This window comes from Phycodurus eques, chromosome 20 (genome assembly GCF_024500275.1).
Source record: "Phycodurus eques isolate BA_2022a chromosome 20, UOR_Pequ_1.1, whole genome shotgun sequence".
NCBI lineage: Eukaryota > Metazoa > Chordata > Actinopteri > Syngnathiformes > Syngnathidae > Phycodurus > Phycodurus eques.
In genome coordinates this window covers 15,385,438-15,399,390 of record NC_084544.1, presented here as the reverse complement: position 1 = coordinate 15,399,390, position 13,953 = coordinate 15,385,438, and the positions used below count along the sequence as shown (strand labels likewise).

The 13,953-nt window shown below is 42.0% G+C and overlaps 1 protein-coding gene and 1 long non-coding RNA gene across 2 annotated transcripts in view; both read left to right on the top strand.

Annotated features, from left to right (window-relative positions):
- The window catches only part of gmeb1 (glucocorticoid modulatory element binding protein 1), an 80,654-nt gene extending 68,249 nt beyond the window's left edge, over positions 1–12,405 (top strand). The window contains 2 exon segments of the mRNA XM_061664204.1: positions 11,371–11,900; positions 11,902–12,405. Of these exon segments, the coding sequence (XP_061520188.1) occupies positions 11,371–11,900; positions 11,902–12,198 (827 nt within the window). The 3' untranslated portion in view covers positions 12,199–12,405.
- LOC133395379 (uncharacterized) lies at positions 3,925–6,754 on the top strand. The gene is made up of 4 exons (XR_009767233.1): positions 3,925–4,371; positions 5,589–5,724; positions 5,836–5,901; positions 5,968–6,754. It is a non-coding gene; the product is annotated as an uncharacterized LOC133395379 (long non-coding RNA).
- Positions 12,406–13,953: the final 1,548 nt, after the last annotated feature.

The window sequence follows — 13,953 nt, the reverse complement described above, 5'->3', positions numbered from 1 at the left end:
TTGCAAAATCCGTTTACAGGAAGTCCTCGAGTCACGACGTACTCGGCCTATGACGTTTGGACTTTATGACGCCCGTACCTCGTCCGCCATTTTGTCCCCAGCACCATAGTGTTTCTGCTTATCTAGTGCATAAGTGCTTGTTTGTTTTTGTGCGCCGGGAGTATCTTTGCCTTTTTCGCCCTCCATTTTTCACACTCTCAGAAGTAATGCTAAAGTATAACATCTTATTTGTTTATTTTAATGTATTTTAGTTTCTTTATACGAAGTGTTAATCTTTCCTGCTACGGTCACCTGACCGTGGTCGGGAGACGCAGGGGAGACGCCTTCTCCAGGGCCGAGGTCGTCCTCCTCGGGGTTAACTCCCTTCTCTCGTTGCACAGCTGAGCTTGGTGGCGGCAACAATAAAGGCACGAATCACCGATTTGCTATTTGAATGGCTTTATTAGCTCCTCTGCACATTCAACGTCAACGGGTCCTGCGCTGATCGCTATACTCTTCCCCGGTCGCCGTCACTACACTTGCCACTGTACACACTCGCACCTGCGCGCACTCCTTCCTCCTTCGCAGTCCCGTCTCACTCACACACAGAGCTTGCTGTCACGTGGGACAATACCCGTAACAGAAGTATTTCGACGTAAATTGCGACTTTAACGGTGAAATCCGACTTGTGCAGAAATTCGGGTTACGTCGGCAACGTAGGAACGGAACTTGTTCGTAAATCGAGGACTTCCTGTATTTATTAATAATATTATGCATACGCTGACTGACTAACATCTATTACTCAACAAGGTTTTTCGTTTTTTTTCACCTCAACTTTCAAAAAACAGTATTTTCTCTCTGCTTATAAAGAAGGGATTGAACCATCTCATCACAGAAAAACCTAACTAGCCATTGAACATGATGGGTCCCTCGCTAAAATCAACTTGTGTGTGTTATTTTTAATCCAACATTCTCATTGCCATCAAGCTATCAAATATTACAACAATACCAAGACAAAAAGAGAGTGCTCAATCCGCCTCCGGTCCAACCTCTCCTGCACACAGACGTCCAACTCTTTAGAACAATTGAACAACAGGTTGCTTGTGTTGTGTTTTTATGCTTGACATGGGGCACAGATATCTCGTCTACATCATGGTTATTTCTTGTATAGAAGCTTGAGTTTTGTAAATGAATATGGGTAGAGTCATAATAATAGTGATTATAAACTGAAACTAAAGTGATCCACTGAAACATGAGGTGAACCTGTACAATTTCTCCATCGGCAGTATGATTGAGTGCAAACTACAACAATAAACCCATGACAAAAAATTAATGCACCTCTGATCATGACAAAACTGATTGAGGATTGTTCTCTTATATGGGTATGCTTTTGCTACATATCTTGTGTCGGGTGTCATGAGTGTGAAGAGGGAACCTAATGTGTTCTCTCTTCAATTTCAAATGTCGTTGACAAACCAGTTGCATTACCGCCACCGCTTAGACTTTACACCGAGTTTTATCGGCCGATATTTAGCATTTTATGCTGATCGGCTTTAATGTCATAATTTGCCGATCCGATCAATGACGCTCCGCAAAATACATTAACTCTGTGTATTTGAATCCAAAGGCCAGTTTATTTTTAGCCCTGTTGCGTGTCTTTTGACGTAGTACTGTAAATATCTGACGGCCACTGAAGTGATTTAAAAAAAAAAAAAAAAAAGTCAGCGGTGTGGGACAGACAGACTCACCACCTTGACGGACAACACGTAATGCCAATCAGACTACAAGAAAAACTAGCTCTTTCACGATTGCAGACTACTTCAATAAAATCTTGTATTCAGATACCACCGCATCCCGTTTTTTACGATCACTGGGCTTGATCTTGTCAACTGAAATGCGACCGTATACGCTCGTTACCAGTGGCATCGACAACAAGAATGGAGTGAGCTGGCTCGACTGTATTATAAGGACAAAATGGGGCAAAACGTGTGTGGGTGGTCACCGGTGCTCAGGACTGGAGACGACATTCGTTTAAGGCTTGCTTGAGGTATGTTCACGTACTTTTGATACGATGCGGCTCGCAAAAGCACGCAATAAAATGTTATGGAGCCTAGCAAGCTAGCGGCAGCACAAACGGTTGAACGTAAACATGCCGCCGTTCTGTCGAATCATGCTCTAAAGTTTCGGTGTGGGTGAAGTAATTTAATTAAAAATAAAGTCATTCAATTACAGTAAATTAGCACCCATTATTTCTGTCACGTAATGCTGGTTTGACCTGACTGATTAGAATACACGATGTGACGAGAGCAGTGATTTCCAACCTTTATGGAGCCAAGGAACATATTTTACAATTGAAAAATCTCACGGGACATCAACAAACAAAAGTGTCACAAACAGTGGATACATTAATGACTGCATTTACTTCCTGCCATCTAATAGACGACCATTCATTTGTTCTGTCTGTCACTATGCCTCACTGGCATAAATGGAGAAACAAAGATACATTATTTATTGTAAATATAACTTTTTGAGCAATTAAATACACAAGTATATACAGTAAATGAACAGGTCATTTAAAGAGACACATTCCTCTATCTTGTGATCGGATCGGTGATCGGTTATCGTTTTTTTAAACTCGGAGAGATCGGCCCCAAAAATCCTGATGGTGTAAAGCCTACTATGAATGCAATGGTTGGAGTCGATTGCTCTTCAAGTGGTACAATTTCGAGTTCCATCGAAATATTCTGGAATAGTATGCCTCTCAAAGTTATACAATAAGGTCAAACCATCATCATCATCATGTGGCGACATCAACAAATCCTGCACGAATTTGGCTAAGGAATAACGTTCCATTTAATTTTGTCTTTTTTCTGTATTATGATCCCAAAACAGAAGGGAGGACACTGATGACAAAGTGGAAAAGTGCGATGATAGCCATGGAAGCAGGAATAGAACTTATGAAAGCATAGAGAAGCTGGTACTACCCGTCCTGCCTGCTCAGTACAATATGGTTCCGTTGACCTCAATAATAACGAAGAATGACGCGGCAAAGTAAGTTATGTTGCTGAAGAGACTGACTTCCGAGGCGTGCGGAGAAATCCTGCCACTGCAATTGTCTGCCAAGTGTCATCAAAGTTAAGGGTGAGTACAAAATGTGTTGTTTTGTAAGTTTATTCAAGACAAATCCTGATCCAAAGCATACCACATCAGTCTAAGTTGTGTTTTTACCAGAGTGGTTTAACTTATTTCTACACTTGTATGACAGTTCAAAATGGTAAAAGGTGTGGACTTGACACCTATGTCACACACCATTGATGGGTGACTAATTTCCTTCTATTAAAAAAAAAAAGTTTAAATGTTTTTGTTGTTTTTTCCATTTCCACTATTTGTTATGGGGAGAAAATGTTCATAAATGTAAACACCTTGAAGGATAACCACCTTCCCAAATTCATTTGGTTTGGCTTTAGGGTCACTATTTACATTTGACTGTGTTTTATTGTGATCTAGCCAATTCTATTACTAGTAACACACAATCATAAATTCAAATTAGAACGATTTTAGCTCAATTTCGTTAGATTTGTTCATCAGTAATACAGTTTGGAATATTGAAACGCTGTTGTGAAAACTGCTTCCTTTGTAGTTGTCAATCTTGTCATCAGTTTTTGAAGCTTTTAGCGCTAAAAGTTAAGGATGTGTAAAGTTGGAAGAGAAAAAAAAACAGACTAATAAAACCAAGTCTTAACCCCTAAAAGTGCTGTCAACTGACACATACGCACGCACACACCTTACTATCAAGATCGAGGTAAATACGATCTTTTGTTGGTTATTTACAGAAGTCCTATTTTTAATCTTACTGAGTAATACATGCAGACCTTTTCTCATTCCGATTGAAACACTGTTTTAAACATATACCTTTGACATTTATTGATACTGAAAAAACTGTCATCTACTCTTATGTAGTTAATAAAAAAATAAATAAAAAATTCTGCTCTGAAAAAAATGAAGTGACGGCAAGTAAATATCGTACAGCTATTGAGTCCAAGTGAAGAACCTCATCATCAAATGTGACTGATGTCAAAATATGACTTGGAGACGAACAAACTTCATTTTCTTATCACATAGGCCACTTCAGCAAATCACCAGATGAACAAATATTGTGCATGGTCAGGCTCACACATTCGGTGTTTTGGAGACAGAGAGAGCAGACTTGGATGGTTTGGACACATCCAGAGGAGAGAGAGTGAGTTTATCGCTCGAAGGGTGATGAGGAGGGAGCTGCCGGGCAAGAGAAATAAAAGAAGACCAGAGAAAAGGTTTATAGATGTTGTGAGGGAAGACACGAGGGCAGTTGGCGTTAGAGAGGAGGATGCAGGAGATAGGCTCTCACATTAGGTGAGTACATGTTAGCATTGCTAATAGTTTTCCGATAAACTATTTCTTTAAATTATATTTCCATTTGTTTCCTCTTTTTTAAAAGGTTGCGCTTGTGGGAATGTAAGGCGTGTAGAAAATCAGTATCAAGTAGGTATATGGCTTGCTTAGACATGGCAGGCTGAAATATGGTCTTCATGAAAACATTTGCGATATCTCTGCCCGTATTCTAAATTGCTGATGCACGTTTATGGAATAGTCTTTTGAATCTTATTATATCATACTCATAAAACTCAAAACATCTTCAGAATCATCTGACCGATCTATATTTTCATCGTCAAGAACATGTCTGGAAATGTTCCTGTGGAATGTAAAACTGATATGTTTATGGTTGAGATATATAAATGATCGTCACGTTTTTTTCAAGGTTACGCTTCTGTCATGTCAATTTGACAAGAAGAACCTGGTAGTGCCAGTTAATTTCCGCCAAGGGAGGATGTGATCAAAGCAAAACTGTACCATCATCTCTCGAATGTATTAAGACATAATGTTCAGAGACCTTGAGTACTCCTGTTTGTGCAATTAAAAGATACACTTGCTTCATGAAAAGAAACTATAATTTAAACTCTGGAACGTATCTTAACTAGATACAGAAAACATCTTGTTTCTACACGTTTCAACATTTTAAAAAAGAAAATGAGAGACTCCTGGATCACGCACACACACACACACACTGGTTTTGTACTCGGTGGTGATGAAGTGCAAAACATGAAACTATACTTTAACCTCTGGAATGTATCTTAACTAGATTCATCAAACCATTTGTTTCTAATATGTTTTAACATTTTATAATGGAAAACGAGAGACTCCTGGATCACGCGCGCGCACACACGCGTGCAATTTTAAAAAATGAGACCCTCGTCCTAAAAGAGTGAAGATAGTTGGAGGAATCCCAAAAGATACATGAGGCATTTTTTCGCCTCAGACGTCCTTGTGGTATGTAAAACTGACATGTTCATGCTTTAGATGTATTAATGTTCATCACATGATGCTTTACACTTGCATGTTTTTTTTTTTTTTTTGATAAGAGCCTTGAAAATGAGAACACGTCTGGGCATGTTCACTCAGAGGGAATTTTTTTTTTTCAGACTGATGGACTGCTCAGCGTTTCGCACAACCCTGTGGTGAGTTGGAGGAGAAAACACATGTTCTTGGCTAATTACTCTTTTTTTTTTCAGATCTTCTAACATCTCGGACATCCTATATCAGATGCTGAAGCCACGTGAGTGTCCCGTTCTCTACAGGTGCGGGGCTGTGACCTCTGGGCATGACCCTCAAACATCTCAGACACCCGATGTCACGTGCTGAAGCCACGTGAGTACCTCATTTTTTGCCAATGCTGTGTGACCTCTGGACATGCGCCCCTAACTCCTCAGACACCCGATGTCACCTGCACAAGTCACGTGACGACCTCATTCTTTGCAGCTGTCTTGCCAAAATCCGTGGAACCCACCATCGACGCGGGGCGAGGCCGAAGGAACATATTCACAGGTATGATCACAAATGACCTTTTTTGTTGCCGATATGACACCCCTTTATTTTCCTTTGTTCCTACAGGTGTCCCCGAACATGATGTCATGCGACAAAAAACGCGAGGGACCATGATGTCACTTTGTTTTCACCGGCTGTGACGACATTTTGTTTTCACCAGATCTGACGTCAATGGGGACAAGGTGGCCCGAGAGGCGACGTCATCGGACACGTCCGCTGGCAGCGTGCCAAGTGATGACATCATCGGCAATCCACCATTTTGTCATAAAGCCAATATTGCCTCTCTCTCTCTCTCGTATTGAAGAATTGACAATAAAAGCACCTTGACCACCTTGACCTTGATGGTTGCTAATTTTGTCCAGTGGAGGGAGCACGGATGACCACTTAACTGACCATTTACCACTCAAATGATGTTCTGCAATTGGCTGTTTCTCAGGATTTGACGTTTCATCTCGATGCACTTGTGAAAGCATGAAGATGCCATGTTTCAGGAGCAAAGTAGGCCTGCTTTAGATAAAATGCACCTCTGCGCTGTGAAGAAGTTCTGTGAAAATGAATACCCGCTGTAGAAATATTTTACGAGACTGAGAATGCCAAAATATGTCAATAGCTTCGATTCAAAAGAGTTTGGGTTGGTGGAAAAATATTTTCATGCACTACCACAACTTGAATGTGTTCTTACATTTCAAAGGCAGGGGTACAACTGAGACCCTCACTTTGAAAAGTTCCCACTTTAGTTAGTATGTTGTGATGAGTCATTTGAGGTTGTCGAGATTTCCAGATGGATGTACTCGGAAAGTCGGAGACTTCCACTTCCCCCCGAGCTGGCTTTCAAAGATGGCTGCCGCGAGTATAAAGAGTAAGTACAAGCTCCTGTAATAATCTGTTTCTTATCACTTCCGTATATATTGTTTTCCACACAAAATCAGTCGTATACATATTATTGTTTGACGTATACAGCGGCTATTTTTGCTGGAGTGCAAAATACCTTTTTCATGTATATGGGAGCTACAATGCAGCCCGTGCTAACATTAGCCCGGCGGCTTCATGCTAAACGTTGTTTTCATTTACGTTTCCGTGACCTGTTTATGTGGCGAATGTTTAAAACTGAAGTACTATGTAGCAGTGAATCACTTCTGGACTACAGATGCACATTCTGAATATTCTTTTAGCCTGTTAATTGTTTGTCATTGCCCATAGCAAGGGATTACTAGGGATATGCCCACAGCATATCCCTAGTAATCTGGATGTAACATTTATTCCAAAATATTTGTGATGCAAAAAAATTCTAAGGGAGATAGCTGTAATGTAAACCTCCCCCCCACCCCTCCAGTCTATGTGGACAACAGCTCTGGATTATATTCGGATCGACACAGGAGGACACTTTTTCCTTGGCCCTTTTGTTCTAGCGAGTACATGATGCAGCTACGAACGATATCAGTGCGACTGCCTCGTTATGGCTGCGGACAGTCACATCACAAGTTGGGAACCAAAAACAACAGTTACTAAAGTGATGTCTATATTACAAAGCTTGATAGCCAATTATTCCTGTTTGTGTCTCCTGCATGCCTGCAAATGAAGGTTTTAATAGGGACCGGACGTGGTTCCTTATTGACGTGAGGGCATCGTGATGTTATCTTTCCTGTGGTTGGCACTTCAAGCGGGGGTGGAACCAGAGAAGCTTTGACCGTTAGGTATCAGCCTGCCTCTTGCTCCAGCACCCACACAGCCTCATAAATGTCGGCAAGAACAAGATGACGCCCTCCAATTCCTCTGTGAGTTCAAGGAGGCTAGTCTGAGGCGCCACGAACAGTTGTTGGCTCAGCTGAAGTCAGCCCAGCAAGGGTTTGAGGCGCTGATGGGTCAACTCATAGATCAACTCTTAAGTTAAATTGATGACACTTAATAGTTTATATTTTATTTTTACACTTTTGCACAATGTTCACTAAATTACTATCAGCAGAATTTTTTTTTTTTTTTGCCCAATTCTTTTGTTTTTGGAATATTTTATTAAACTGTATTGTATTTCTACTTGGGGTCATTGCAGTAAATAATAAAAAACAACTGAGCAAAGCACTTATTGGAAGGAAAAAAGTAATAACAGCAGTGCATTATTGATACCTTTATACAGTATGAACATTTAAAAAAAGAGCAGGATCATTTCATAGCTTGACCTGGTGACATTTGCAGTGTCCTCTACTCATTTCCATCTGCCTGTATTGGGCATCCAGTTAGGTATTCCTGACAGATCTGTGAAGCACCCATGCACGTGTAGAAAAACGAGGTGCCATTATGATCATCGCCACTGTATCAATCCATGTGTTCTCGTAGGCGCCTCCACTTTAACTTCATCCTGAAACTTTTACAGGATGGAGAAAAAGAGACAAGACAAAGACAAACACCATTGTTTGTTATGAAGATGTGCCCTTTTACTTTATGTAAACAATGAAATACGCTGAAACAAAAAAAAGGCGACCTTCTGCCTCTTTGTGTTTCCTCTTGATGCACCGTGTTTGAAGGTTCCAGAAGGACTGCGTATTTGTCCAGAAAATGTTTGTATTCGGACAAGGCAAACGCGAGATAGCTTTCACGGTGGTCGCCACCTTGTTTTTCAACTTGGTAAATGGAACGCTGGTAACTCGGGAGTGACATCATTCTCAGCTCCCTCTTCCCACTTCCGAGGTACACTAAATTGCCAAAATTATTCGCTCACTTTTGCCTTGACTAACATATAGTTTAAGTGATTTAAACTTTTCTAAATCCATATGGTTTAATATGTTGGTCTACCCTTTGCAGGTGTAACAGCTTCAACTCTTGTGGGAAGGATTTTTACCAGGTTTAGGAGTGAGTTTATTGGAATTTTTGCCCATTCTTTCAGGAGCATATTTCTGAGGTCCCCCACTGATGTTGGACGAGAAGGCCTAGTCACTGTCCACTCAAAATAACACCCAGAGGTGTTCTATCTGGTTTAGGGCAGTACTCTGGGCAGGCCAGTCAAGTTAATCCATACCATATTCTCTCATCCATGTCGTTATGAACCTTGCTTTGTGCATAGGTGCACAGACATCGTGGAACAGGAAGGGGTAATCCCCAAGCTGTTTGACCGTCCAAAATCTCTTGGTATGCTGAAGCATTCAGAGTTCATTTCACTGGAGCTAAAGGGCTAATATTTAGGATATTTCCAACTTTGCTGGAACAGTTTGGAGATGGCTCCTTCCTGTTCCAACATGACTGGACATCAGGTTCAATCAAGGTTCATAAAGACACGGATGAGACCGTTTAATGTAGATGATCTTGACTGGCCTGCACAATCCTGACCTCAACCCTATAGAACACTTTTGGATGAATTCGAGTGGCGATTGAGAGCCAGGCCTTCTCGTCCAACATCAGTGTGTAACTTCACAGATGCACTTCTGGAAAAATGGTCATGAATTTCAATAAACACACTCCTAAACCTTGTGGAAAAACGATTTGCACCCCATGTGACATTCAGTTCTCCTTGAATAATGTTTTACGTGCCGATGTGTGATTCCTCCGCATCAGTGGCTTGGGGCATCTCCGTAACTTCACCAGCGATCTCTTGTCCACAGCTTTACATTTTTTTAAACACCTGGCTGGTGTTACTGTACTTTATTTTGGTATTATGTTAATTTTTACTCCGTATGGCTGCGGTGTTTTCCATCATATGCTTGATGGAGGCTGTGGTTGTTTCAAATATACTGTACATCTCATCCTCTTATAGTTACTGTTTTTTTGGCAATGTACAGCTTGAAGCCTCTTTTATGAAAAATATTTTACTGATTGTATCAGCCAAAGTGCTGATTGTTGTCAAGTGAGTGGAACCTTCTGCGGCCCTACAGAACTCGTTTCTCAAGTTTGGGATCGCAAAGTCAAAGCAATATATATTTTTGTATTTTATATATATTTTGTCATGGCAGCTGTTTGTTGTTGTACTGGAGTGGCTCCAACTACCCGACACAAATTCCTTGTGTGTTTTAACATACTTGGCCAATAAAGCTGATTCTGCACGTAAGAATGATGAAATCAACGTGAAGCAAACAACAAAATAGGCGATTAAAACACCGGGACACTTTCTGGTACAAACAATGACAAATACAAACTGAACACTTGACTGCTGATGTTTTGAATGATACCCTGCGACAGTTTTCTACCGCCATTCCAGTCAACGAAGACCAAAGAGAGGAAGGGAAAGGACGACTGATTGGCTGTTGTCAGGCACATCCCCGCCGTGTTAGATGGAGGAGATACTGACACACCAATTAACCGAGATCAGCGGGACATTTATCACAATCTTCAATCTCAATTATAGAATCGCCCAGCCCTATTTGGAAACATAGTACTGGATTAAACATAAATTTAAACACAGTATTATATGATCTAATAGATTTTTGTGGAAAAGTACTCCACCACACTATAACCACTATGTATACTATCGAATAATGTTAAAAAAGTACGGTTGGCTATGATAGTCTTCACCCGTTAATGCACACTGGCAAGTCCAAAGACTTGCAAGTCCGAGATGTCCAAAGACATTTGTGGTTCTGCAACGGTGGGAATGATATACAGCACAAGTAACCTATGTTTGCAACATACAACTACCGCATAATGGAGGTGCTTCAAATGGCAAAAATGAGCACACAGATGCGTCGCGTACATGACCAGACAAAGCGAGCAAAAGTGAGTCAAAACACAGCGGGAACGGTACAGTACACTCATAAACAGGTCCTCACTTTTAGTGCATGCGCAATTCTTCGGGACAAAACTAACTGCTCACGAACACGTGTCCCTGAAGCAGGAGGGAGGAAAAAGAGCACAGAGACCGGTGCTTGTCTAATAGGGAATAAGCGAGATTTGACAGCCGCAAGCCTAACCCGAGCATCCAAAGTAACAGCCTTCCGTTTTAACAAGATTGATCTTATTTCGATCTTCATTCACAGCACATTCTGAAGGGAGTGGAATCCTGTACACGCCTTCTCAGCTTCGTTCCCTCTTTGCACTCTTTTTAAATTGTGCTAAACAAACAACCAAACACACACGAGGAGCAAGAGCGAGTGTGTCAAGTTGCTCTGTGTGAGTCCGTGTTCACTATGAGTTGCACAAGCATCCTGACTGCAAGCAGCCAATCCTGCTTGGCATTGGGGGGTTCCTGCTTAGAACTCAAATGGGAGTCATAACAACACCTCGGTTTCCTGGACTTTCTTTGAAGACACAAAAAAAAAAAAAAAAAAAAACCGCTATTACTGGTAGCGGACAATTTTAGCGGTGAGGGTTACCGTGACTTTTTAAAACCGCTGTATAACTTCAAAACGCTAATCATCCCATGCCTAACTCCAAGTGTGTGACTTTGTTGCATTTATATCGATAAATTAGGCATGATTTTATGAGATTGTAATTTTTTGTTCATGACATGTTTCATTTCTTCTACTCCAATGTTTTTGTTGTCTGTAGAACTGGAGTTGCAGTTGGCAGAACAACGAAAGCAGCAACAGATTCAAGCTCTCCTGTCATGCCCACACCCTGCCAAAACCATTACTACCGTCAAACGGCAGACAAAGCGACCTCGGTTGCAGAGGCCTGTTACTACCAATACACTCCTGACCTCCAGCATCAACCATCAGCCTTCCCTGACACCTCAACTGTTCACCCTTCTGTCCCCAATCTCATTACCCTCCTTTGGTCAGCCATTTACTGTGGCAGGCCTGCCAATCACATCCCTAGCCCAGTCATCGAACACTGTCACCCTGCTCCCCACCGGCTCACAGCTCTTCACACAATACATGGTGACCGAAGATGGGAAAGCTGACAGCATTACCTTGCACACATCTTCCAACCTCACATTGGTGAATACTAGTCCCATGCATGACTCAAGCCAGTTTGGTTCAATGGTCAAACCTGTAGAGCTGCTACACCTTAGCCAGCCAGATGTGTGTGCAGAAGCAGTACCCATAGAGGCACAGGTGCTTGATGGCGCCATGTTGGATGCAACAGGAGTCAATGCAGGGAGAAGAGGTAGAGGCCAGCCAAGAGCACACAGTCATTGAGATCAGCCCATGTTCAGGAGAAGGTGTTGGAGTCATGGTGCAGCAGCAGACTGGTGAGTCAGCTAGAGATAAGGCTGGATTGGTTCAGCGGAGAATGGCCGTCACAATTGCAGACGAGCAGGAGGCACAGAAACGGGAGGTTCAGGAGCTGGAGCTGGGTGCCAATGGACATGTACCTGCTGTACAGATTGCGGTGGTAAAAGAAAATACTCAGGAAGAAAGACTACCAAGTTAAATAAGACACACCTATCCATCACGGTAGGTATGGAAAAACTGGATAGCCTTTTAAGAACTTAAATATCATAGTCTGAATTTAATAAATTACATAAAAATAATTCAATATACTTTATTTTGCTTTCAGGTTTTCTTGCACATGCTTCTCGTAACACTTCACATTTGAATTCTTATCCAAGAAATAAAGGACTGACTGCGTCATCTGTATTTTTTTTAGTTATTTATTTTTGCTTGTGGTTTTGTGTGAAAGCCTGTAGCCTTTCAGTGATGTTATGTAACTGCCCCAAAATGGGTTAAGATAAACCTTATCCATCCATTTTCTGAGCCGCTTCTCCGCACAAGGGACGCGGGAGTGCTGGAGCCTATCCCAGCTATCATCGGGCAGGAGGCGGGGTACACCCTGAACTGGTAGCCAGCCAATCGCAGGGCACATATAAACAAACAACCATTCACATTCACACCGACGGGGAATTTAGAGTTGTCAATTAACCGAGCATGCATGTTTTTGGGATGTTGGAGGAAACCGGAGTGCCCGGAGAAAACCCACGCAGGCACGGGGAGAACATGCAAACTCCACACAGGCGGGGCCGGGGATTGAACCCCGCTCCTCAGAACTGTGAGGCAGACGCTCTAAACAGTCGTCCACTGTGCCGCCATAAAGCTTATTAAGGAATAAATAAAGTTAGTAACGTTGACTTATTGTATTTGTTTGAAGATACTGGAAGTGCTGAACACGTGCAAAGACTGAGAACAATATAGTACTGAATTGTTTATATATGGTTTAAAACTCTTTTTCACCTAAATTTTACCAATTTTGTGGGCGGGGCAAAAAGGTATCCTCGTGATGTCACTGATGCAGCTCCCCACGCTATAAAAACACAGAGCGCCCTTATTACATGCAGTGGACATTTGCCATAATTGCACTTCCTTGTTCATAATTAGTTCCACCGAGTTCCACCAGTATAGTGTGCAGTTGGCCATGAAACTATGCCCACAACTCGAAAAAAATACATCTTCCCTGTAGTGTTATGTGTTTGGTGTTCTTTAGGTATCTTGCCATCTGCCACCACAGAAAAAAGTAGAATGTGGAGCTAATGTCAAACGAGTGATTTATGACCCTGACGTCTTACAATTTATCAACCTGCTTTGACAGTTTGTCCCTTGACAGGTGTGTAGCTTTGACCTTTGACCTTTATGGGGTTGTGTTGATCACATGACATAATTTCAGGAGGTCTTCTGAGATCAGACAGGCTCACACACGGTCATCCCCGGGCAGGAAATCTTTTTCTTTGGGCTTGTCCCTTTAGGGGTTGCCACAGCGTGTCATCCTTTTCCATGTCAGCCTATCTCCTGCATCCTCCTCTCGAACATCAACTGCCCTCATGTCTTCCCTCACGACGTCCATCAACCTTCTCTTTGGTGTTCCTCTCGCTCTCTTGCCTAGAGCTCCATCCTCATCATCCTTCTACCAATATACTCACTGTTTCTCCTCTGGACGTGTCCAAACCATCGAAGTCTGCTCTCTCTAACTTTGTCTCGAAAACATCGAACCTTGGGCGTCCCTCTGATGAGCTCATTTCTAATTTTATCCAACCTGGTCACACCAAGCGCGAACCTCAACATCTTCATTTCCGCCACCTCCAACTCTGCTTCCTGTTGTCTCTTCAGTGCCACTGTCTCTAACCCGTACATCATGGCTGGCCTCACCACTGTTTTATAAACTTTGCCCGTCATCCTAGCAAGAGATTCTTCCGTC